Source organism: Rhinoraja longicauda, chromosome 33 (assembly GCF_053455715.1).
Source record: "Rhinoraja longicauda isolate Sanriku21f chromosome 33, sRhiLon1.1, whole genome shotgun sequence".
Classification (NCBI taxonomy): Eukaryota; Metazoa; Chordata; class Chondrichthyes; order Rajiformes; family Arhynchobatidae; genus Rhinoraja; species Rhinoraja longicauda.
In genome coordinates, this window is record NC_135985.1 from 26,647,700 (window position 1) to 26,671,909 (window position 24,210).

The 24,210-nt window shown below is 46.5% G+C and overlaps 1 protein-coding gene across 1 annotated transcript in view; it reads left to right on the plus strand.

Annotated features, from left to right (window-relative positions):
* The window catches only part of LOC144609086 (NT-3 growth factor receptor-like), a 682,437-nt gene extending 661,985 nt beyond the window's left edge, over window positions 1-20,452 (plus strand). The window contains exons 15-16 of the mRNA XM_078427465.1: window positions 8,410-8,568; window positions 19,831-20,452. Coding sequence (XP_078283591.1) covers window positions 8,410-8,568; window positions 19,831-20,016 — 345 coding nt within the window. The 3' untranslated portion in view covers window positions 20,017-20,452. The remainder of the gene's footprint in view (window positions 1-8,409; window positions 8,569-19,830) is intronic.
* Window positions 20,453-24,210: the final 3,758 nt, after the last annotated feature.

The window sequence follows — 24,210 nt, forward strand, 5'->3', positions numbered from 1 at the left end:
ACAGACTCTCAGGGACAGAAAGGGAATAAACTGTGCGCATTATTTTCTGTTAAATATTAAAACTACTGCTGTTCAATCCCAAAATCACATGTCTGTAAATTACACCCCTGAGGTGCCAGTTAACAACCACTTTCCTAAAATTAAATGTTGGGTCATTATTGAAGTCATTACTGAAGTATTTAATATTGCTTTCACTGATGTGTGAAAATGTATTCATTTCAACAAATCAATTGCAGCAAGTTGTTGGCAGGGCCCCATGCATGCTACTGTGAAGTCAATTAGAGGGTGCTTGTTGCTATCTGGACCCAGATCATTTTGCAATACATAGGTTCAAGGTGAAGGGGAAAAGATTTCATAGGAATCCAAGGTAACTTTTTCACACAAAGGGTGGTGGGTGTATGGAACAAGCTGCCAAAGGAGATAGTTGAGGCTGGGACTATTCCAACGCTAAGAAACAGTTAGACAGGTACATGGATAGGACAAGTTTGGAGGGATATGGACCAAACGCAGGCAGGTGGGACTAGTGTAACTGGGACATGTTGGCCGGAGTGGGCAAGTTGAGCCGAAGGGCCTGCTTCCACACTGTATCACTCTATGACACTCTATGACCCCATGACTGTTAATGATAACCTCATTAATTTCGGGAGGACTAGAATACAGAAACAGGGTGGTAATGATGATTGTGTAGGAAGGAACTGCAGATGCTGGTTTAAACCTAAGATAGACACAAAAAGCTGGAATAACTCAGCACAGTTGACAAATTGGGAATATCAAGATGGAATTAAAGGGCAAGTGAGTACAGGAAAAGTTTCAAAAGTCTCCTGAATTAATGGGAAGGAAAGTTCAAGAAGGGATAAGAGAGTATTGCCAGGGCCAATAGTATGAGAGGGGAGGTGAATACTGAAGTTAAAGTGCTGTATATGAATGCGTGAAGTATAAAAAATAAAGTGGATGAGCTTGAGACTCAGTTAGAAATTGGCAAGTTTGATGTTGTGGGAATTACAGAGACATGGCTGCAAGAGGACCAGGGCTGGGAAGTGAATATTCAGGGTAAACGTCTTATGGAAAAGACAGACAGGTGGGCAGAGGAGGTGAGGAATGAAATTCAGTCCCTTGCGAGGCGTGACATCGAATCAGGAGATGTAGAGTCAGTATGAACAGAGGTGAGGAATTGTAAGGGTAAAAAGACCTTAATGGGAGTTATCTACAGGCCCCCGAAGAGTAGCCTGGAGAGTTGAAAGTGGCATGTTGCAAAGGTAATGCTATGGTGGTTATGGAAGATTTCAACATGCAGGTAGACTGGGAAAAACCAGGTTGGTATTGGACCCGAAGAGAGGGAGTTTGTGGAGTGCCTCCGAGATGGATTTTTAGAGCAGCTTGTACTGGAGCCTACTAGGGAGAAGACAATTCTGGATTTAGTGTTGTGTAATAAACTGGATTTGATAAGGGAATGTAAAAGAGCCATTAGGGGGTAGTATGATGTTTTAATCTCCAATTTAAGAGGGTGAAGGGAAAATCGGAAGTGTCAGTATTACAGTTGAACAAAGGGGACAATGGAGGCATGAGGGAGGAGCTGGCCAAAGTTGACTGGAAAGGGACCCTAGCTGGGATGATAGTGGAACAACAATGGCAGGTATTTCTGGGAATAATACAGAAGGTGCAGGATCAGTTCATTCCAAAGAGGAAGAAAGATTCTAAGGGGAGTAAGAGGCGACTGTGGCTGAAAAGGGAAGTCAAGGACAGTATAAAAATAAAAGAGAAGACGTATAACATTGCAAAGATAAGCGGGAAGCCAGATGATTGGGAAACTTTTAAAGAGCAACAGAAGATCCCTCCTGACTCCCTGGTCCACTCGTCCCTTCCTACCCAAACCACCCCCTCCCCGGGCACTTTCCCCTGCAACCGCAGGAGATACAACACCTGTCCCTTTACCTCCCACCTCGACTCCATCAAAGGACCCAAACAGTCTTTCCAGGTGAGACAGAGGTTCACCTGCACCTCCTCCAACCTCATCGATTGTATCCGCTGTTCCAGATGTCAACTTCTCTACATCGGCGAGACCAAACGCAGGCTCGGTGATCGTTTCGCTCAACACCTTCGCTCAGTCTGCCTTAATCAACCTGATCTCCCGATGGCTGAGCACTTCAACTCCCCCTCCCATTCCCAGTCTGACCTTTCTGTCATGGGCCTCCTCCAGTGCCATAGTGAGGCCCAGCGCAAATTGGAGGAAGAGCACCTCATATTTCGCTTGGGCAGCTTGCAGCCCAGCGGTATGAACATTGACTTCTCTAACTTTAGATAGCTCCTCTGTCCCTCTCTTCCCCTCCCCCTTCCCAGTTCTCCCACTTCCTGTCTCCACCTATATCCTTTCTTTGTCCCGCCCCCCCTGACATCAGTCTGAAGAAGGGTCTCGACCCGAAACGTCACCCATTCCTTCTCTCCAAGATGCTGCCTGACCTGCTGAGTTACTCCAGCATTTTGTGATAACTAAAAAGGCAATACGGGAAGAAAAGATGAGGTACGAAGGTAAGCTAGCCAATAATATAAAGGACGATAGTAAACGCTTCTTTAGGTATGTGAGGAGGAAAAAATTTGTTATGTCCAGAACCAGGGGCCACAGTCTTAGAATAAAGGGGAGGCCATTTAAAACTGAGGTGAGAAGGAACTTTTTCACCCAGAGAGCTGTGAATTTAATGATCAGCCATGATCACAAAGCTGGGTGGCAGTGTGAACTGTGAGGAGGATGCTATGAGGATGCAGGGTGACTTGGACAGGGTGGGTGAGTGGGCAGATGCATGGCAGATGCAGTTTAATGTGGATAAGTGTGAGGTTATCCACTTTGGTGGCAAGAACGGGAAGGCAGATTATTATCTGAATGGTGTTAAGTTAGGAAAAGGGGAAGTACAACGAGATCTGGGTGTCCTTGTACATCAGTCACTGAAAGTAGGCATGCAGGTACAGCAGGCAGTGGAGATAGCTAATGACACGTTGGCCTTCATAACGAGAGGAGTTGAGTATTGGAGCAAAGAGGTTCTTCTGCAGTTGTACAGGGCCCTGGTGAGACCACACCTGGAGTACTGTGTGCAGTTTTGTCTCCAAATTTGAGGAAGGACATTCTTGCTATTGAGGGGGTGCAGCATAGGTTCACGAGGTTAATTCCCGGGATGGCTGGACTGTCATATGTTGAAAAGAAGATAACTGCAGATGCTGGTACAAATTGAAGGTATTTATTCACAAAATGCTGGAGTAACTGAGCAGGTCAGGCAGCATCTCGGGAGAGAAGGAATGGGTGAAGAAGGGTCTCGACCCGAAACGTCACCCATTCCTTCTCTCCCGAGATGCTGCCTGACCTGCTGAGTTATTTTTATTATATTATTTTCATATTTCAGATACAGCGCGGAAACAGGCCTTTTAGGCCCACCAAGTCCGCGCCGCCCAGCGATCCCCGCACATTAACACTATCCTACACACACTAGGGACAATTTTTACATTTACCCAGTCAATTAACCTACATATCTGTACGTCTTTGGAGTTGCTCCAGCATTTTGTGAATAAATACCTTCGTCATATGTTGAAAGACTGAAGCGACTGGGCTTACAGTGGAATTTAGAAGGATGAGTGGATCTTATTGAAACATATGATTATTAAGGGATTGGACATGCTAGAGGCAGGAAACATGTTCCCAATGTTGGGCAATTTACAGCAAAGTCAGTGGATATATTTAAGGCAGTGATAGATAGATTCTTGATCAGAGGTAATGGGGAGAAGGCAGGAGCATGGATAGATCAGCCATGATTGAATAGTGGAGTAGACTTAAGAATGGCCTGATTCTACTCCTATCATTTCTGATCTTATGACCTCATGTCACAGGTCACTCAGCCCTGCCAGTCAATGCTGTGCTGTATTCTCATTCGGATCAGGGCTCTGCTCTCAGTTGATGTTAATAATCTTTCTTTCTTGGGCTGTTTTGCTTGTGATGTGTTCGCTGTTGGTTTACAATCTCTAAATAACTGAACCAATCAACCATCTTGTTCTGCCCATCCATAATGCTCACTATCCAGTTGTCCATTCCAGCTGTTCACTATTTGCTACTCCTCTCAATTATTCCAGCATGAGGTTAAGGTCCTCACACCCACCTCACACCCCCTCACACTCACCTCACACCCCCTAACACTCACCTCACACTCCCCAAACCCACCCACACCCACCCACACCCCCTCACACTCCCCAAACCCACCCACACCCCCTCACACTTCCCACACCCACCCACACCTCCTCACACCATCTCACACCCACCTCACACTCCCGCACCCACCCACACCCCCTCACACTTCCCACACCCACCCACACCCCCTCACACCATCTCACACCCACCTCACACACCCACCCACACCCCTCACACTCCCTCACACTCACCCACACCCCCCTCTCACTCACCTCACACTCCCACACCCACCCACACCTCCTCACACCATCTCACACCCACCTCACACTCCCACACCCCCTCACACTCACCCACACCCCCTCTCACTCACCTCACACTCCCACACCCACCCATGCCATCTCACACCCACCTCACACCCCTTCACACTCACCCACACCCCCTCACATTCAGCTCACATTTCCCACACCCCCTCGCCCCATCTAATACCCACCTCACACTCCCACACCCACCCACACCCATCTCCACCCCATCTCATGCTTGCCTCACACCCACCTCACCTCATCTCACATCCCCTCACCCCATCTCACACCCATCTCACACTTCCCACACCCAACCACAACCATCTCAACCCCATCTCACACCCCCTCACATTCTTGCCTCACACTCATCTCAACCCCACCTTACACCCTCCTCACACGCACCTCATACCCTCCTCACACCCACTTCACACTTACCTCACATCCACCTCACACCCACCTCACACTCACCTTACAACCCATCTCACACCCATCTCACACTTATCTCACACCCATCTCACACTCACCTCACACCCACCTCACGCGCTGGGTTTGGCGAAGGTTTCTTTAGAATGAAAAATAGGGAATGTAAATCATTCATACAAAATGGGAGAGTAGGAAGCTGGCGGCCACTTAGTTTAACTATCATTGGGAAAATGTAGAAACTATAAATGTCGTGCAGCACAGTGGTGCAGTAGGCTGTCTCCCAATGCTGGAGATCCGTGTTCAATCCTAACCTCGGGTGCTGACTGTGTGGAGTTTGCATTGAATGCATGGGTTTTCTCTGGGTGCTCTATTTCTTAAAGATGTGCTGGTTTGTTGGTTAGTTAGCCCTCAGTAAATTGTCGCTAGTGTGCAGGGAGTGGATGAGAAAGTGGGATAGCATAGAAGCAGTGTGAACAGGTTATGTATGGTCAGCGTGGGCCTCAGGGCTTGTCTCCATGCCATCTCTCTAAACTATACTCTAAATCATCAAAGGCAATAAAATGGACTTTAAAAAAAAGGTAAAGCCAAATGGTTTCATAAAAGATTAATGCTTGAGCAATTGATTGTTCTTTGAAGCAGGAACACAGTCAATGGATAGAGGGGGATCTGATGGATGTAGTGTATTTGGATTTCCAGAAGGCTTTTGATAAGGTGCCGTGTCAAACATTGTGGAAAATAAGAGCTCGTTTTGTAAAAGGTGACACACTGGATTGGATAGGAAATTGGCTGGCAATTACAAAATCGAGTGTGGGCATAAAGGTGTCTTTCACTGGCTGACACGTTGTAAAGAGTGTCGAGACCTGGAGTTAGTGTGGGAATCCAGCTATCCACTACCAATGGATACAACTTGAAGGGAAGGCACTAGAGAGTTGCCCAATTTACTGATGACACAAATATAATAACTTCTGATGGGAACAAACACAGACTGCATAAGGTAGATTAAGTGATGGCCAATGAGCTGGCACATGGAGAATATAATGTAGGAAAATGTGAACTTTTCCTTTTTGGCAAGAAATGAAAAGAAGGACATTGTTTAAATGATCAGAGAGATCTGGGTGTCCATGGTTCACAAAAGGTTAGTGTGCAGGTACAGCAAGTAATTCAGAAAGCTGACAATGTTATAGTGTATCATGAAGGGAATTGAATACCGAACTGGTGAGTTACAGAGAGCATTAGTGAGATTCATCTCCACATCTGGACTACTGTGAACACTGCTGGTCTCCTTATTTAATGAAGGATATCAATGCATTGGAAGCATTGTAGTCCACAGTGCATTGTAGTCCACTATGCATTGTAGTCCACTATGCATTGTAGTCCACTATGCATTGTAGTCCACAGTGCATTGTAGTCCACAGTGCATTGTAGTCCACAGTGCATTGTAGTCCACAGTGCATTGTAGTCCACAGTGCATTGTAGTCCACAGTGCATTGTAGTCCACAGTGGACTACTGTGAACACTGTTGGTCTCCTTATTTAATGAAGGATATCAATGCATTGGAAGCAATTTGGAGAAAATTAATTAAGCTCAGAAAAAGACACAAAGGACTGAAGTAACTTGGTGGGTCAGGCAGCATCTCTGGAGAACATGGCGATGTTTCGGGTTGGGACCCTTCATCAGACCAGTGAGTTACTCCAGCACTTTGTGTCTTTTTTTAAAATAAACCTGCATCTGCAGTTCCTTGTTTCTACATTTAACTAAGCTCAGGTCAGGAATGGGTGGGCTGCTTTATTAGGAAATATTGGATGGGTCAGGCACACATCCACAACATGATACAAAGACTAGAGGATAGTGCTAGTGTACGGGATGATCGCTGGCCCGGTGCAGACTCGGTGGGCCAAAGGACCTGTTTCCGCGCTGTATCTCTAAAGTCTAAAGTAAAGTCTAATGACTACCAGATTCCATCAGACACACAGCTGAACAAACCCTCCACCAAATGAATGTGTTAAATCAACAAATGGTTAGTCACACAAACAGCAACATCTGTACACAGCTTAATAATAGTCATTGCACTGATTATAATGACACGTTGGGAGATGGAGACAGACAGGACAGGTGAAGCAAGAGATTTGTAGCATGGTAAGAGAGAGATTCCTGCAATTATGTGCTGCAGTGGTACACTTTCCAACAGTATCAGTACTGGGCCTGGACTCGCTGGACATTAGCCGAATGAGGGGGGATCTCATTGAAACAGAGAATAGTGAAAGGCATGGATAGAGGGGATGTGGAGAGGATGTTTCCATTAGTGGGAGAGTCTAGGACTAGAGGTCATAGCCTCAGAATTAAAGGATGTTCTTTTGGAAAGAAGTCTTTAGTCAGAGGGTGGTGAATCTGTGGGATATATTTTAACGCAGAGACAGATATGGTCCATTCCTAGTTCCTAGTTCCTAGTTGGTTGGAACAGTCATCACGTATCTATACACTGTAAATGGCTCGATTGTAATTATGTATTATCTTTCCACTGACTGGATAGCACGCAACAAAAGCTTTTCACTGTACCTCGGTACACGTGACAATAAACTACACTGAACTGAAACTGAACTGCAACTTGAGTATAAAACAGCCAAGCTATGAGGGCAGATCTAATATAGATAGAGGTTTTAAGAAGAATCTTAAAGGAATAGAGCAGAGGGATCTTGGAGAGCAAGTACACAATTCCCTGTGGCATCACAGGTAGATTGAGTGGTAAAGAAGGCTTGTGGCCTTCACTTAAGGAATTGAATACAGATATAGGTAGATTGTGTAAAGTTGTGCAAGTTGTGGTGAGACCACACTTGGAGTTTTGTGTCGCCCTGCTCTCGTAGGATGTATTTTTACTGGAAAGTGTGCAGAGAAGATTTCCAAGAATGTTGCCAGGACTCGAGGACTTGAGCTGTAGGGAGAGGTTGGGTAGCCTCGGACTTTAGCCTGGCAATGCAGGAGGCTGAGGGGTGACATTATGGAGGTGTTCACAAGGGAAAATAGTTAGAATCTTTTAGCCAGAGTCGGGAAATCAAGAACCGGTGGACATACGTTGAAGGTGAGGCGGGAAAGATTTAATAGGAACCTAATAGGCAACTTTTTCACTCAGTGGGTGGTGGGTGTTCGAGCTGCCCGAGGAAGTAGTTGAGACATGTACAATAACAAGCATTAGGAAACATTTGGACAAGTACATGGATAGGAAAGGTTTCAAAGAATATGGTTCAGACTCAAGCAAATGGGACGAGCTTAGATGGGCAATCTTGGGCAGCAGGGGTGTGTTGGGCTGAAGGGCCTGTTTCAGTGCTGAATCGCTCTATTACTCTATAACAGATAGTCAACAGGATGGTAAAATGTGACCTGATGCTGGAGTGGATGGCTGCTCTTGTGTGTCATGGCCATTGGGAATTCCGGGAAGAAAGGTCAGGGTGTATGGAATGCTCTCCATGAGAGTTCCCAGTGGCTCGGTCAGTCAGTCAGTCACCTCCTTGTTTGTTTGTGTTGTAGGTGGGAGGTCACACCATGCTTCCCATCCGCTGGATGCCTCCTGAGAGCATCATGTATCGCAAGTTCACCACTGAGAGCGACGTTTGGAGCTTCGGAGTCATCCTGTGGGAGATCTTCACCTACGGCAAACAGCCCTGGTTCCAGCTCTCCAATAATGAGGTAAGAAGCTGCCACATTCACTCCTCAAAGTCTTGCAAACACAGGTCAACACGAGCCTCGCCTGACATTCTCATTCTTTGGTATCTGAGCACTCACACTGGTCATTTCACAACCTGAAGTCTTCATTGGAGACCCCCTGATTATCTTTGATCAGACTTTCCGCTGACTGGTTATCACACAAAAGCTTTTCACTGTACCTCGGTACATGTGACAATAGACTAAACTGAAACCTATGTCTCCCTCAAAGGCGTAATGAGCACGTTAGGGGCATGTTGTGTTATGCTGTTAAACCTGTGCACGCACTTTTCAATTAGCACAGGACTGCCTCTTCCAAAAGGCGGTTTAGGTTAGTTTAGTTTAGTTCAGTTTAGTTTAGTTTAGTTTAGTTTAGTTTAGTTTAGTTTAGAGATACAGCATGGAAACAGGCCCTTCGGCCCACCAAGTCCGCACCGACCAGCGATCCCCACACACTAACGAGAGACAGTTTTACAATTACACTTAGCCAATTAACCAACAAACCTGTACATCTTTGCAGTGTAGGAGGAAACCGAAGAACTCGGAGAAAACCCACAAGGAGTTTTCACTTCTCGGGGTCACGGGGAGAAGGTACAAATGCCGTAGAGACTGCACCTGTAGCCAGGATCAAGCCCCCGCATCCCTAGTGCTGGAAGTGCTGGAAGGCAGCAACACTACCATTCGTGCCATTGTGCCACTATCTTCAGCCTGAACCTTCTGCCTCCAAAGGAGGTTTACAAGAATGATGCCAGGAATGAGTGGGTTAACATATGATCAGCGTTTGACGGCACTGGACCTGTACTCGCTGGAGTTTAGAAGAATGAAGGGGGGACCTCATTGAAACTTACCAGATAGTGAAAGGCTTGGATAGAGTTGATGTGGAGAAGATGTTTCCACTATAACAGTATAACAGATATAACAGAGCTTTATTTGTCGTTCGGTACCGAAGTACCGAACGAAACTACATAGCAGTCATAGAAAAAAGAAAAAAAAGAACACAAGACACATGACCCCAACACAAACGTCCATCACAGTGACTCCAAACACCCCCTCACTGTGATGGAGGCAACAAAACTTCCACTCTCTTCCCCACGCCCACGGACAGACAGCTCGTCCCCGACCGACCCGCACAGTCCCCGCACCGGGCGCTGAAACGTCCCGCGGCCGAACCGGGCGATGAAAGGCCCGCGACCAAGCCTTGCGCAGCTAAGTCCCATGGTCGAGCCGCACCGGGCGATGTTAAGTCCCGCAGCCGAGCCGCACCAGCGGTGAAAAGTCCCGCAGCCGAGCTGCACCGGGCGATGTTAAGCCCCGCAGCCGAGCTGCACCGGGTGATGTTAAGCCCCGCAGCCGAGCTGCACCGGGCACTGTTAAGTCCAGCGGCCAAGCCGCACCGGGATGTAAAGTCCAGCGGCCAAGCCGCACCGGGATGTAAAGTCCAGCGGCCGAGCCGCACCGGGATGTAAAGTCCAGCGGCCGAGCCGCACCGGGATGTAAAGTCCAGCGGCCGGAGAGTCTAGCACCATCAGTCATAGCATCAGAATAAAAGGTTGTTCCTTTAGGAAGGCGATGAGGAGGAATTTCTTGAGTCAGAGGGTGGTGAATCTGTGGAATTCTGCTACAAAAGACTGTGGAGGCCAAGTCAATGGATACTTTTAAGGCAGAGATAGATTCTTGATTAGTGTGGGTGTCAGGGGTTTCGGGGAGAAGGCAGGAGAATGGGGTTGGGAGGGAGAGATAGATCAACCATGATTGAATGGTGGAGTAGACTTGATGGGCCGAATGGCCTAATGCTGCTCCTATCACTTATGACCTTATAACCTTGTGACCATATAGAAGACTGAATGGAGGCATTGACTAATCCACCTTAAATAAATCAACTTAATTACATCTGCTTCTTTTGAAATGCCCTCCACATTTATTGCTTAAGTTAGACAATAGACAATAGGTGCAGGAGGAGGCCATTCGGCCCTTCAAGCCAGCACCGCCATTCAATGTGATCATGGATGATCATTCTCAATCAGTACCCCGTTCCTGCCTTCTCCCCATACCCCCTGACTCCGCTATCCTTAAAGCTCTATCTAGCTCTCTCTTGAATGCATTCAGAGAATTGGCCTCCACTGCCTTCTGAGGTAGAGAATTCCACAGATTTACAACTCTCTGACTGAAAAAGTTTTTCCTCATCTCCGTTCAAAATGGCCTACCCCTTATTCTTAAACTGTGGCCCCTTGTTCTGGACTCCCCCAACATTGGGAACATGTTTCCTGCCTCTAACGTGTCCAACCCCTTAATAATCATACGTTTCGATTAGATCCCCTCTCATCCTTCTAAATTCCAATGTATACAAGCCTAGTCGCTCCAGTCTTTCAACATATAACAGTCCCGCCATTCCGGGAATTAACCTAGTAAACCTACGCTGCACGCCCACAATAGCAAGAATATCCTTCCTCAAATTTGGAAACAAAAACTGCACACAGTACTCCAGGTGCGCTCTCACTAGAGCCCTGTACAACTGCAGAAGGACCTCTTTGCTCCTATACTCAACTCCTCTTGTTATGAAGGCGGCACGGTAGCGCAGCGGTAGAGTTGCTGCTTTACAGCGAATGCAGCGCCGGAGACTCAGGTTCGATCCTGACTACGGGTGCTGTACTGTAAGGAGTTTGTACGTTCTCCCCGTGACCTGCGTGGGTTTTCTCCGAGATCTTCGGTTTCCTCCCACACTCCAAAGACGTACAGGTATGTAGGTTAATTGGCTGGGTAAATGTAAAAATTGTCCCTAGTGGGTGTAGGATAGTGTTAATGTACGGGGATCACTGGGCGGCACGGACTTGGTGGGCCGAAAAGGCCTGTTTCCGGCTGTATATATATGATATGATAACATTCCATTGGCTTTCTTCACTGCCTGCTGTACCTGCATGCTTCCTTTCAGTGTCTGATGCACTAGGACACCCAGATCTCGTTGTATGTCCCCTTTTCCTAACTTGACACCATTCAGATAATACTCTGCCTTCCTATTCTTACCACCAAAGTGGATAACCTCACACTTATCCACATTAAACTGCATCTGCCATGCATCCGTCCACTCACACAACCTGTCCAAGTCACCCTGCAACCTCATAGCATCTTCCTCACAGTTCACACTACTACCCAGATTTGTATCATCTGCAAATTTACTAATGGTACTTTTAATCCCATCATCCAGCACCGAGCCTTGCGGTACCCCACTAGTCACTGCCTGCCATTCTGAAAGGGACCCATTTATCCCCACTCTTTGCTTTCTGTCTGTCAACCAATTTTCTATCCATGTCAGTACCCTGCCTCCAATACCATGTGCTCTAATTTTAAACCAATAATTCAGCTCTGCAGTTTTTTACATCTCATACGTCATCCTTTTACTTTGAGCACCCTTCTCCCTCGTCACATCCCCAAATACACACACACCAACCAGTTCCCTTCAATATTTACATCCTGTTATTATAATGGTTATATCTTAGTCCATTCAGCAAACTCATCAGCTGTCCTTAAACCAATCTCTGCTTCTTCCCACTGGTCATAGTTTATGCAGTTCATCCATCTTTAACCAGAATTGGACACAAAGTGTTGGAGTAACTCAGCGGGTCAGGCAGCATCTCTGGAGAAAAGGAATAGGTGACGTTTCGGGTCGAGACCCTTCTTCAGACCTGAAACATCACCTTTTCTCCAGAGATGCTGCCTGGCCTGCTGAGTTACTCCAGCATTTTATGTCTTATCTTCAGTGTAAACCAGACTCTGCAGTTCCTTCCCACACCGTTAACCAGAGATATTTCTTCTTGGTTTCCCAAGTAACATCCCAATCTATGTCTACCTCTACCATAGCATCTTCCACTTTGTCTGTGCAATGCTTTATGATTCAGTCTGAAGAAGGGTCTCGACCCGAAATGTCACCCATTCCTCCTCTACCGAGATGCTGCCTGACTCGCTGAGTTACTCCAGCACTCTGTATCCATGTTCTCCCGAGATGCTGCCTGACCTGCTGAGTTACTCCAGCACTCTGTATCCATGTTCTCCCGAGATGCTGCCTGACCTGCTGAGTTACTCCAGCACTCTGTATCCATGTTCTCCCGAGATGCTGCCTGACCCGCTGAGTTACTCCAGCACTCTGTATCCATGTTCTCCCGAGATGCTGCCTGACCTGCTGAGTTACTCCAGCACTCTGTATCCATGTTCTCCCGAGATGCTGCCTGACCTGCTGAGTTACTCCAGCATTTTGAGTCTACCTTCGCTTTATGATTGACATCGGTCCAAAGGCTCCATCCAATAGTAATAACGTACATTACAGACATTTGATGTGTGTTTGTTTAAAGTGCCCCACCTTAAGTACCCAAATTTAAATTCACCTGCCCCAGACTCAACTATGTTAAAACCCTCTTGGTGTCCCCCATTGCTCCACAGGCCAGAGACGAGTTCACCATCACCGAGCGTATCAATAGGTGCTGCGTTTCACACTCAGGTCCAGTTGACAGCCTCTCAAACAAATCAGGACACTTAAAAAATATATCTTTGAAAATTCACTGGGGTGGGAAACAGCAGCGCCCGAGACCTGGGTTCGATCCTGACTACGGGTGCTATCTGTGCAGAGTTTGTATGTTCACCCCGTGACCTGCGTAGGTTTTCTCCGGGTGCTCCAGTTTCCTCCCACACACCAAAGCTGTGCAGGTTTGTAGGTTAATTGGCTTAGGTGAAATTGTAAATTGTCCCTAGTGTGTGTAGGATAGTGTTAGTGTGCGAGGATCGCTGGTTGGCGTGGACTGAATGGGCTCAAGCCTATTTCCGTGCTGTATCTCTAAACTAAACTAAAGGTAGATATGCTGAAGTAACTTAGCGGGATGGGCAGCATCTCTGGAGAGAAAGAATGGGTGAAGTTTTGGGTCGAGACCCTTCTTCAGACTGTTCAGGCAGGTAGGTTCTACCTGTTGCATTGTTCCTGGACTACTGTGGAGAAAGGGCATCTTGGCCATCAGTCTGTTGTGTCACAATTTGGAATGCTGAGTTTACCTTTGTAAAACATTAAACTACCAGAACATAACATGAAGGAGAGTGCTTCCCCTGCCAAGTGATATTTCACGGCTTGATGTAATGACCTCACCAGGTGATCCAACCCTCTGCTTGTTATCTCCCCACTCCCCACTCCCCACGCCCATAAACTCTCCCAGTGCTATTGACCAGATGATACTGACTTTCCAAGGTCTTATATGCTGTGGCATCCCCATTGTTGCCCACCTCACCTCGATCTGTGACTGAGTTTGTCAAATGGCATTCTTGCCTTGACACAGCAATGAAGAGTTTGTAGCAGAGGATGACACGATTGCACAGCGGTAGTGTTGCTGTCTCACAGCGCCAGAGACCCGGGTTCAATCCTGACCACGGGTGCTGTCTATATGGAGTTTGTACGTTCTCCCGTGTCTGCATTTGTTTTCCTTGAGTGCTCCGGTTTCCTCCCACACTCCAAAGACGTGCAGGTTTGTAAGTTGATTGACTTTGGTAAAAATTGTAAATTGTCCCTGGTATGTGAAGGATAGTGCTGTTGTACAAGGAACGCTGGTGGGCGCGGACGTGATGCGTTGAAGGGGCTGTTTCCACACTGTATCTCTAAAGTAAACTAAACTAAACTAAAAAGACTCCAATGGCATCCAAAGCATCCATGTCCAGAGGAGCAGAAACCTCCTCCAACAAAATGTATTGACGCTGGTGTCTTTGATCCCCACCTTCAGGTGGTGAATCTGTGGAATTCTTTGCCACAGAAGACTGGAAGCAAAGTCAGTGGATATATTTAATGCAGAGATAGATAGATTCTTGATTAGTATGGGTGTCAGAGGTTATGGGGAAAAGGAGGGGAATGGGGTTAGGGGGGAGAGATAGATCAACCATGATTGAATTGTGGAGTAGACCATGGGCCGAATGGCCTGATTCTGCTCCTATCATTTATGGACATGAGCTTATAATCTCCTGCTCCCTACCTGTCCTGACCTGACACTGAACAGAACCTCCTGCAGCCTGTTTGCTGGATCTGAACTGCAGGATCTGCCACCAGACATCAGTGCAACCGTTAGACCACGTACTCTGTGTACGGATTCACACGTCCTGCTGCAGAATCTCTCACCCTTGCCTTTCTAATCTTGAGTCTTGCTTATCCCCATGCAATCCTAACCAGTCCCACCCTGGAAACTTGAGGAAATTAAAATGGTTCCTGCCCATGACACAGATCTCTGCAGCTCCCTTTCACCCATCATCTCACACACAGTGCCAACCTATACTGGCTCCCAAAGAAAAGACTCAAAGTGCTTTCATCACCCAACGGGTCATGGGGCATCTCTGGAGAACGTGGATAGGTGACGTTTCACAGAGTGCTGTAATCACCATCTCTGGAGAACGTGGGTAGGTGACGTTTCACAGAGTGCTGTAATCACCCAACGGGTCATGGGGCATGTCTGGAGAACGTGGGTAGGTGACGTTTCGAGTTGGAACGCATCAACCCAACCCATTTTGCATTGGTTTCCTCCCATATTCCAAAGATGTGAAGGTTTAAACGTTAATTGGCTTTGGTAAAGATTGTAAATTGTCCCTTGTGTATCGGATGGTGCTAGTGTACTGGATCGCTGGTCGGCGCGGACATGGTGGGCCGAAGGGCCTGTACCCATGCTGTATCTCTAAACTAAACTAAACTAAAGTGTCCCGTCCTGAAACAAGTTCAATCCATGTTCTCCAGAGATGCTGCCTGACCTGCTGAGTTACTCCAACACTGTGTCCATGTTCTCCAGAGATGCTGCCTGACCTGCTGAGCTACACCAGTTTTTTATAAACAGTTCCTTGTATCTATATTAGCTCCCAGTTAAGCTAATGGCTCAATGGTCTCTTTAGTTTTCAAATCCTCTCTGGTCCTGTTTCTCCATATCTCTGCACTGTTCCAGACCTCTGGAGCTCCCTGTGATCCTGTGCCCAGCCAGCTTTGCCCTCTTGTTCACCTTTCAGTTCATCACTCCGTTTACTGCAGCCAGATTTCTACTAGTGTGCTCATGTTCTTGAGTTCCTTTCTTTCCTACCTTATAAAGCCTCTTAAAACCCTATTACTCGCCTAACGATCAGCCATGATCATATTGAATGGCGGTGCAGGCTCAAAGGGCCGAATAGAAACATAGATAGAAACATAGAAAATAGGTGCAGGAGTAGGCCATTCGGCCCTTCGAGCCTGCACCGCCATTCAATATGATCATGGCTGATCATCCAGCTCAGTAGCCTGTACCTGCCTTCTCTCCATACCCCCTGATCCCTTTAGCAAAAAGGGCCACATCCAACTCCCTCTTAAATATAGCCAATGAACTGGCCTCAACTACCTTCTGTGGCAGAGAATTCCACAGACTCACCACTCTCTGTGTGAAGAAATGTTTTCTCATCTCGGTCCTAAAAGACTTCCCCCTTATCCTTAAGCTGTGACCCCTGGTTCTGGACTCCCCCAACATCGGGAACAATCTTCCCGCATCTAGCCTCTCCAACCCCTTAAGAATTTTATATGTTTCTATAAGATCCCCTCTCAGTCTTCTAAATTCCAGCGAGTACAAGCCCAGTCTATCCAGTCTTTCCTCATATGTAAGTCCCGCCATCCCAGGGATCAATCTGGTGAACCTTCTCTGTACTCCCTCTAAGGCAAGAACGTCTTTCCTCAGGTTAGGAGACCAAAACTGCACATAATACTCCAGGTGCGGTCTCACCAAGGCCCTGTACAACTGCAGCAGAACCTCCCTGCTCCTAAACTCAAATCCTCTTGCTATGAATGCCAACATACCATTCGCTTTCTTCACTGCCTGCTGCACCTGCATGCTTGCTTTCAATGACTGGTGCACCATGACACCCAGGTCACGTTGCATCTCCCCTTCCCCCAATCGGTCACCATTCAGGTAATACTCTGCTTTCCTGTTCTTGCCGCCAAAGTGGATAACCTCACATTTATCCACATTATATTGTATCTGCCATGCATTTGCCCACTCGCCTAATCTATCCAAGTCACTCTGCAGCCTCCTAGCATCCTCCTCGCAGCTAACACTGCCACCCAGCTTCGTGTCATCCGCAAACTTAGAGATGTTGCATTCAATTCCCTCGTCCAAATCATTAATATACACTGTAAATAACTGGGGTCCCAGCACTGAGCCTTGCGGTACCCCACTAGTCACTGCCTGCCATTCCGAAAAGGACCCGTTTATTCCTACTCTTTGCTTCCTGTCCGCCAACCAATTTTCTATCCACCTCAACACTGAACCCTCAATACCGTGTGCTTTAAGTTTGTACACCAATCTCCTATGTGGGACCTTGTCGAAGGCCTTCTGAAAGTCCAGATATAACACATCGACTGGTTCTCCCTTATCCACTCTATTAGTTACATCCTCGAAAAATTCTATAAGATTCGTCAGACATGATTTGCCTTTGGTAAATCCATGCTGACTTTGTCCGATGATTTCACCACTTTCCAAATGTAATGCTATCACATCTTTAATAACTGACTCTAGCATTTTCCCCACTACCGATGTTAGGCTAACTGGTCTATAATTCCCTATTTTCTCTCTCCCTCCCTTTTAAAAAAGTGGGGTTACATTAGCTACCCTCCAGTCCTCAGGAACTACTCCAGAATCTAAAGAGTTTTGAAAAATTATCACTAATGCATCCACTATTTCTGAGGCTACTTCCTTAAGCACTCTGGGATGCAGCCTATCTGGCCCTGGGGATTTATCTGCCTTTAATCCATTTAATTTACCTAACACCACTTCCCGACTAACCTGGATTTCCCTCAGTTCCTTCATCTCTTTAGACCCCCGGTCCCCCGCTATTTCTGGCAGACGGTTTATGTCTTCCTTAGTGAAGACAGAACCAAAGTATTTGTTCAATTGGTCTGCCATCTCCTTGTTCTCTATGATCAATTCACCTGTTTCCGACTGCAAGGGACCTTCATTTGCCTTAACTAATCTTTTTCTCTTGACATATCTATAAAAGCTTTTGCAATCTGTTTTTATGTTCCTTGCCAGTTTTCCCTCATAATCCATTTTCCCTTTCCTAATTAAGCCCTTTGTCCTCCTCTGCTGGACTCTGAATTTCTCCCAGTCCTCTGGTATGCTACTTTTTCTGGCTAATCTGTATGCTTCATCTTTTGTTTTAATACTATCCTTGATTTCCCTTGTTAGCCACGGATGCACTACCTTTCCTGGTTTGTTCTTTTGCCAAACTGGGATGAACACTTGTTGTAGTTCATCCATGCGACCTTTAAATGCCTTCCATTGCATGTCCACCGTCAACCCTTTCAGCATCATTTGCCAGTCTATCTTGGACAATTCACGCCTCATACCCTCAAAGTTACCTTTCTTTAAGTTCAGAACACTTGTTTCTGTATCGACTTTGTCACTCTCCATCCTAATGAAGAACTCTACCATATTATGATCACTCTTGCCCAAGGGGCCTCGCACAACAAGACTGCTAACTAACCCTTCCTCATTACTCAATACCCAGTCTAGAATGGCCTGTTCTCTCGTTGGTTCCTCGACATGTTGGTTTAGAATGGCCTACTCCTGCACCTATTTTCTATGTTTCTATGTTTTGTCTTGCCTCTCCACTTCCAGCTTTCTTCTCCTGACCTTACAATCAAAACATCCCAAGGGATATGGGGAGAAAGCAGGAACAGGGGACTGATTTTGGATGATCAGCCATGGTCACATTGAATGCTAGCTCAAAGTGCCGATTGACCTACTCCTGCACCTATTTTCTATGTTTGCATGAGGAAGAACGGTCCTGACCCGAAACATCACCTTTCCATGTTCACCAGCAATGCCACTTCTATACCTTTTGTCTGATGGGAGAGGGGAGAAGAGAGAGTGGCTAGGGTGTGACACGTCCTAGACGAGATCCTCGGTATCTGAGTTACTCCAGCACTTTGGTCTCCTCTGACAACCCAGCTCTCTGACCAAACTCTTCAAATCCCCTTTTGTGACTTGGTGCTCATTTTTGTTCAATAACACTCCCCGTATCCTAAGCATCTTTGCCGCATGTTCATTTGTCCCATTGAGCCAATGCAAACCATTGAGGTGGGTTTTCCTACACTTGAGGAGCCATATAAATGCAAGTTCCCATTGTTGCCGTGAAAAGGGAAGAAGACACTGCGGTACGGTGGCGCAGCGGTAGAGTTGCTGCCTTACAGCGAATGCAGCGCCGGAGACTCAGGTTCGATCCTGACTACGGGCGCCGTCTGTACGGAGTTTGTACGTTTTCCCCGTGACCTGCGTGGGTTTTCTCCGAGATCTTCGGTTTCCTCCCACACTCCAAAGACGTACAGGTTTGTAGGTTAATTGACTGGGTAAATGTAAAAATTGTCCCTAGTGGGTGTAGGATAGTGTTAATGTGCGGGGATCGCTGGGCGGCGCAGACTCGGTGGGCCGAAGGGCCTGTTTCCGCGCTGTATCTCTAAATCTAAAAAAATCTAAAGACGGAAAAATAATATGACTTCAGACATCAATCCAACCCATGAAGAGCACAAACTTAGTTGGTTTGAAGGCTCAAGAAGCTGCAGGTGCTGATGTCTGGAGCAAGAAACAAAGTGCTGGAGTAATCAGTGGGTCAAGCAGCATCTGTGGAGACAAAGGGGCATTCGACGTTTCCTCACAAGGCTTGCCCAAAATGTCAACAATTCCTGTGCCTCACAGATGCTGCCTGATCCACTGAGTACTCCAGCACTTTGTTTCATTATTTTTTTTAAAAACTTGATTACTTTGTAGTTGTTTGGCTGGACAGTGCCAGGTGCTGATTAGTTTAGTTTAGTTTAGTTTCTTGTCACGTGTACCGAGGTACAGTGAAAACCCTTGGTTGCATGCTATCCAGACATTACATGAGGGCAGTCACGGTGGCGCAGCGGTAGAGTTGCTGCCTTACAGCGAATGCAGCGCCGGAGACTCAGGTTCGATCCTGACTACGGGTGCTGTCTGTACGGAGTTTGTACGTTCTCCCCGTGACCTGCGTGGGTTTTCTCCGAGTTCTTCAGTTTCCTCCAGTCTCAAGACCAGGTTTTGTGTGATGGCAGTTGTACACTGTGTATCATGTATTGTCTTTCCGCTGACTGGTTAGCACGCAACAAAAGCTTTCCACTGTACCTCGGTACACGTGACAATAAACTGAACTGATCACTCATGTGGACGGCAGTGAATAGCAGATACTAACGGGACATGTGCTTGATTGCAGGTCATTGAATGCATCACGCAGGGACGCGTACTGGAGAGGCCGAGGGTTTGTCCCAAGGAGGTCTATGACATCATGCTGGGGTGCTGGCAGAGAGAACCCCAGCAGAGGTTGAGCATCAAAGACATTCATCAGATCCTGCAAGCTCTGGGCAAGACTTCGCCCATCTACCTGGATATTCTAGGGTAGTGGACCAAGTGTCTCGGCCCCTCCTGAATGTACCTAATCCCAACAGTAAACTACGGCTTCATTTGGGAAATTCAAAAAGTGAAGTGCCTGCTGTATATAAAATGTACAGTTGTTTCTGAGGCGATTTTCCTGGTACCTGCACGCAGAAGGTTGCTGCAAGGAAGAGGAGTTTGGGTTCCAAACAGCGTCGCTCCAGACCCGTGAAACCTTGGCATACCAAGCCCCCCTGTCAATGTGAACAAGGCCGCTGCTCAAGGCCAGTGCTAAGTCCACCAACCCACTGAGATCACCCAACCACCAAGCTCAGCCCCCAGGAGGTTTTGAACTGGGCGCTCGGCCTGATGTTACTCAACATGCGACAGGGACACGGCCCCCAGGTCCTTCTTTGTCTTCGTGCTTCATCTGGTGATCAGGTCCACTCCTATTGGGGGGGGGGGGGGGGGGGAATTCAGATCTGGAAGGAATTAGCTTCAACAGGCATTTGGGCGATCATTCCAAGTTCTCTTCCGAAGGATCAACAATGTTTGGAACTCCTTAAATGTTTTGGAGGGCAATCCTACGATCGGAAAGAAGATTTCCACAAACCAGAGAAAGTGCAGCAGGATTGCTACCCAACAATTCCTTGGGATACTGCGCTACAATACCCAGTGGTGAAAGGCAGGTGCCACAGTGGTTGCATATGTCGACAAATTGCTTGGTGTAGATTGAATCGCCTACTGTTCTGGCCAGTTCTATGTACCTTTTGTCAACCAACTGTTATTTTAAAGTTATTGTTATCAATCCCAGTTGTGCGCTACAGTTATGATGCTTTAACCAGTTCAGTGCATTATCCATCTGTATATTTATACACAAATGTTTTCACTTTATTTTGATTTCTATGCTATAAAACTCAGCAGAGTTCTTTTTTTTAAAGAAGTGAACTCTGCATTGATATTGTGAATAGGTCACACCATTGACCTCCTATATGACAGGTCAATAAGTGGTGAATTACGGACATTCCCTGCTTCAGGAGAGGGGCATTCAGTCGCAACTGTTATCCTCCAAGTTGCCGGTGAAGAGTGTGCAGATGTATATTTGATATACATTGGAAGTTCTCCCTGCAGAGCTTGAGATGATCCTGAAGCAATGGTCAATGGATGAGGGCAGATGGAGACTGGCTTGCCTGGTAGACTGGAGCCCATCACCCAAAGCCATGATCTACAACCACCTTGAAGTCATGTGGTCCTTGGAGGAGGATGGAAGCAGCTCCATGGAGTAACACTGATGTATTATGATCCACCAAATGGCTGTTCATGGTGCAGTCAGATAACCTCGGGTTAGATCACACCAATCTCTCACTGAGAACAGAAGCAAGAAGTCTCCCTGACACGACAATAATGTTGGGCATCAGGGCATCTGTCTACTGAGTATCAATGAGTGGCCAGTCTCTCCTTCGTGAGGGCTTGCAGATGATGCGAGCGTAAACTGAGGGAACTCTCAGGTTTCACGGAATCACCTCCAATCCCTGCTTTCCACCCGCCAGTGGGCAGTCTGGGGATGAACGATTGTTTGACTGAGTTGCGGTCTCATGACAAAAGCTGTGCCAACTGTGAATCTAACCAGATAGTGTCTAAGTACAAGAACGTGTGTACAGATAAGAGTCCTGGAGTGAACTTTAAATTCTGGAGGCTGTCACTGTTCTTCAGGCTTGCTGTATTGTCCGCTGCTGTATACTTTGCGAGTGGTAGCTTTGTACCAAGAAATAGATGTGCTCTGATAGACTTAACGAGTGAAGGACGGATGTCGGAGTCCAGAGATGACGGGACTGGATGTAAGTCATGGGACATAGTGTGCTTGTATTTGGAGCCTCCTTCTCCACTTCTTCAATGACACAGCTTCTTACATTCAAAAGGCATCAAACTTCCTCTTCTACAATTCATGTTTGTACTAAAACGGAGAGACAGTGAAGTCATGGTCACTAAGCCAATCCTATTACCTGTGGACATGGAATCTCATCAAACTGGCAAATTGGTAAAACCAGCCAAAAGATGTGACCACTGCTAACACCCGTACAAGTCTGGAAGCCCACCTGGACAACACAACATCCACTGGACATTCACACACTCTGCACCAATTCAACAAGCAGACATGGGAACAAGGAACAAGTGGCAGTGGCTCCAGTTTACACTGGTCACCTGTTGGACAGTACATCCTCATTCTCAGCCACTTGCCTTGTGTTACTGAATGGCTCAATGTCACTCCGTTAGGCCCCGGAGCTGGAGGAGTCCTGTGTTAACTTCTATCTTTATGTTCTTATTCCAGACATACCCTTAGTTTTTTGTCATGTTGCTTGCTGAGGAAGGGAAGCAAGCAATTGGAATAATATTCTGTTGCCATATTTACACCTCTATGACCTACCGACCAAGACTAAACGAGAGCTGGCAAATGATTCACACATACCAGGTGCTCTTTGGATTAGATCAACGTGCTGACACTGGAAACATGACTACCATTAAGGCAGCCCTAACCCAGATGCCCCAATAACAAGGAGACAATAATGCTTCTGAGCTCTAGTATAGCGTGATCCCAGAGAGGATTGGGGAAAGGGTCTCTTCGTCTGTACCCTTTGCTAAGTTGTATTTTGTAATTGTGTTAGACTGATCAAAGACAATCTCCGTCAATGTACTTATAATAATACTATTATTAGTATGTCCATCCCAGGTGTGTTACCAGGGCTGAAGGATAGTCACGCGTCAGCACAAATGCCAGTGATGTAGAGACGGCATCTGACGTTTATTTAATTCAGGGCTCAGTGTGCCGGGAGCAATGGGCGATTATTGTCCCCCTTGTTAATGTTGCCCCAGATGTGTGTGTGTATCTGACTGGAAATTGAGATCCATCATTGATCCATCAAGGCACATTTCCCTCGTGGATGTTATGATCAAGTATCGCCATTCCAGATGAGCAGTGGCTGAGATTCTCATGGAAGACTCAGTAATTAAGGGCCCTGTTGGCCCACATCGGCTGAAATCCAACATCATGTCCCATCACCTCCCATCTGGGTGCTTCTCTGTAAATATGATTCTGATTCAAAGCAGAAAAGTCAAAGAAAGTTTTGCAAAAATGTGCCATGTCAAGAAGTACTTTGTATCACAAGCATACTACTGATTCAATCCAAGGGCCGACAAAACGTGGATAACAAAGCTGTCCAGGCTTTTTGCTGGTCAGATGGACAATGGGCAGTTGTTGGGAAGGGGGCTTCACAGTGGCATGGCACTTACTAATCAATAAACAACTGTGTTCAAAAGAGTGAGTCACTGCCCCCTAACTCCATTCTAATGATCCTCAATGTTGTAAACAAATCTCACCCCTACAACTAAAGCAAATCTCAGTGAATCACATGGTTAATGGGGCATTTGTACGGGGGTCAGGGGTTATGGGGAGAAGGCAGGAGAATGGGGTTAAGAGGGTAAAATAGATGTCATGATTGAATGGTGGAGTAGACTTGATGGGCCGAATGGCCTAGTTCTGCTCCTAGGACTTATAAACATGAACGTTCCATCTACATGAGGAGATTGTGGGAGGAGTAATATATATTTACTGTTCGCACGGCCAACACGCTTGTTTGTGGATGACCCCTATTCCATCCAAGACATTCGAATAGCAAGGTTTAATGAACCACATGAGGTCATTGCCCCATGGGGGAGTGAGTGATCTGGAACTATGTTGTGCAAACTTCACACAAACGTGAGATGACCCAATCCTCAAGGGGTTTAAAAGGGTAGATCCAGGAACATCATTGCCTTGGCTGGGGAGATTAAAACAACCCAGACTAACTCAGAATAAGGAAGCAGCTGCCTAGGATTAAGATTAATAGATGTTTCTTCACCCAAAGGATATCAAGTCAAGAGTGTTTTATAGTCGTGTGTCCCAGACAGAATAATGACATTCTTACTTGCAGCAGCACAGCAGAATATGTAAACATAGTGCACTGTGAACAATATAATGAACAAGAAAAACATTCAGTGTGTGTATATATACATGTATGTATACTTACGCAGACGCACACAACCCTTTGTCTCCTGTTTATTCTACACACACACACACACATAAAAACAACCTAACAAACAATAATAGTGCAAAACGACAAACCAATGCCCCCCAGTCTATGTAGTTCAGAGCTTATTTGAGGTTGTGGTTGTGGTTGAGGTTGTG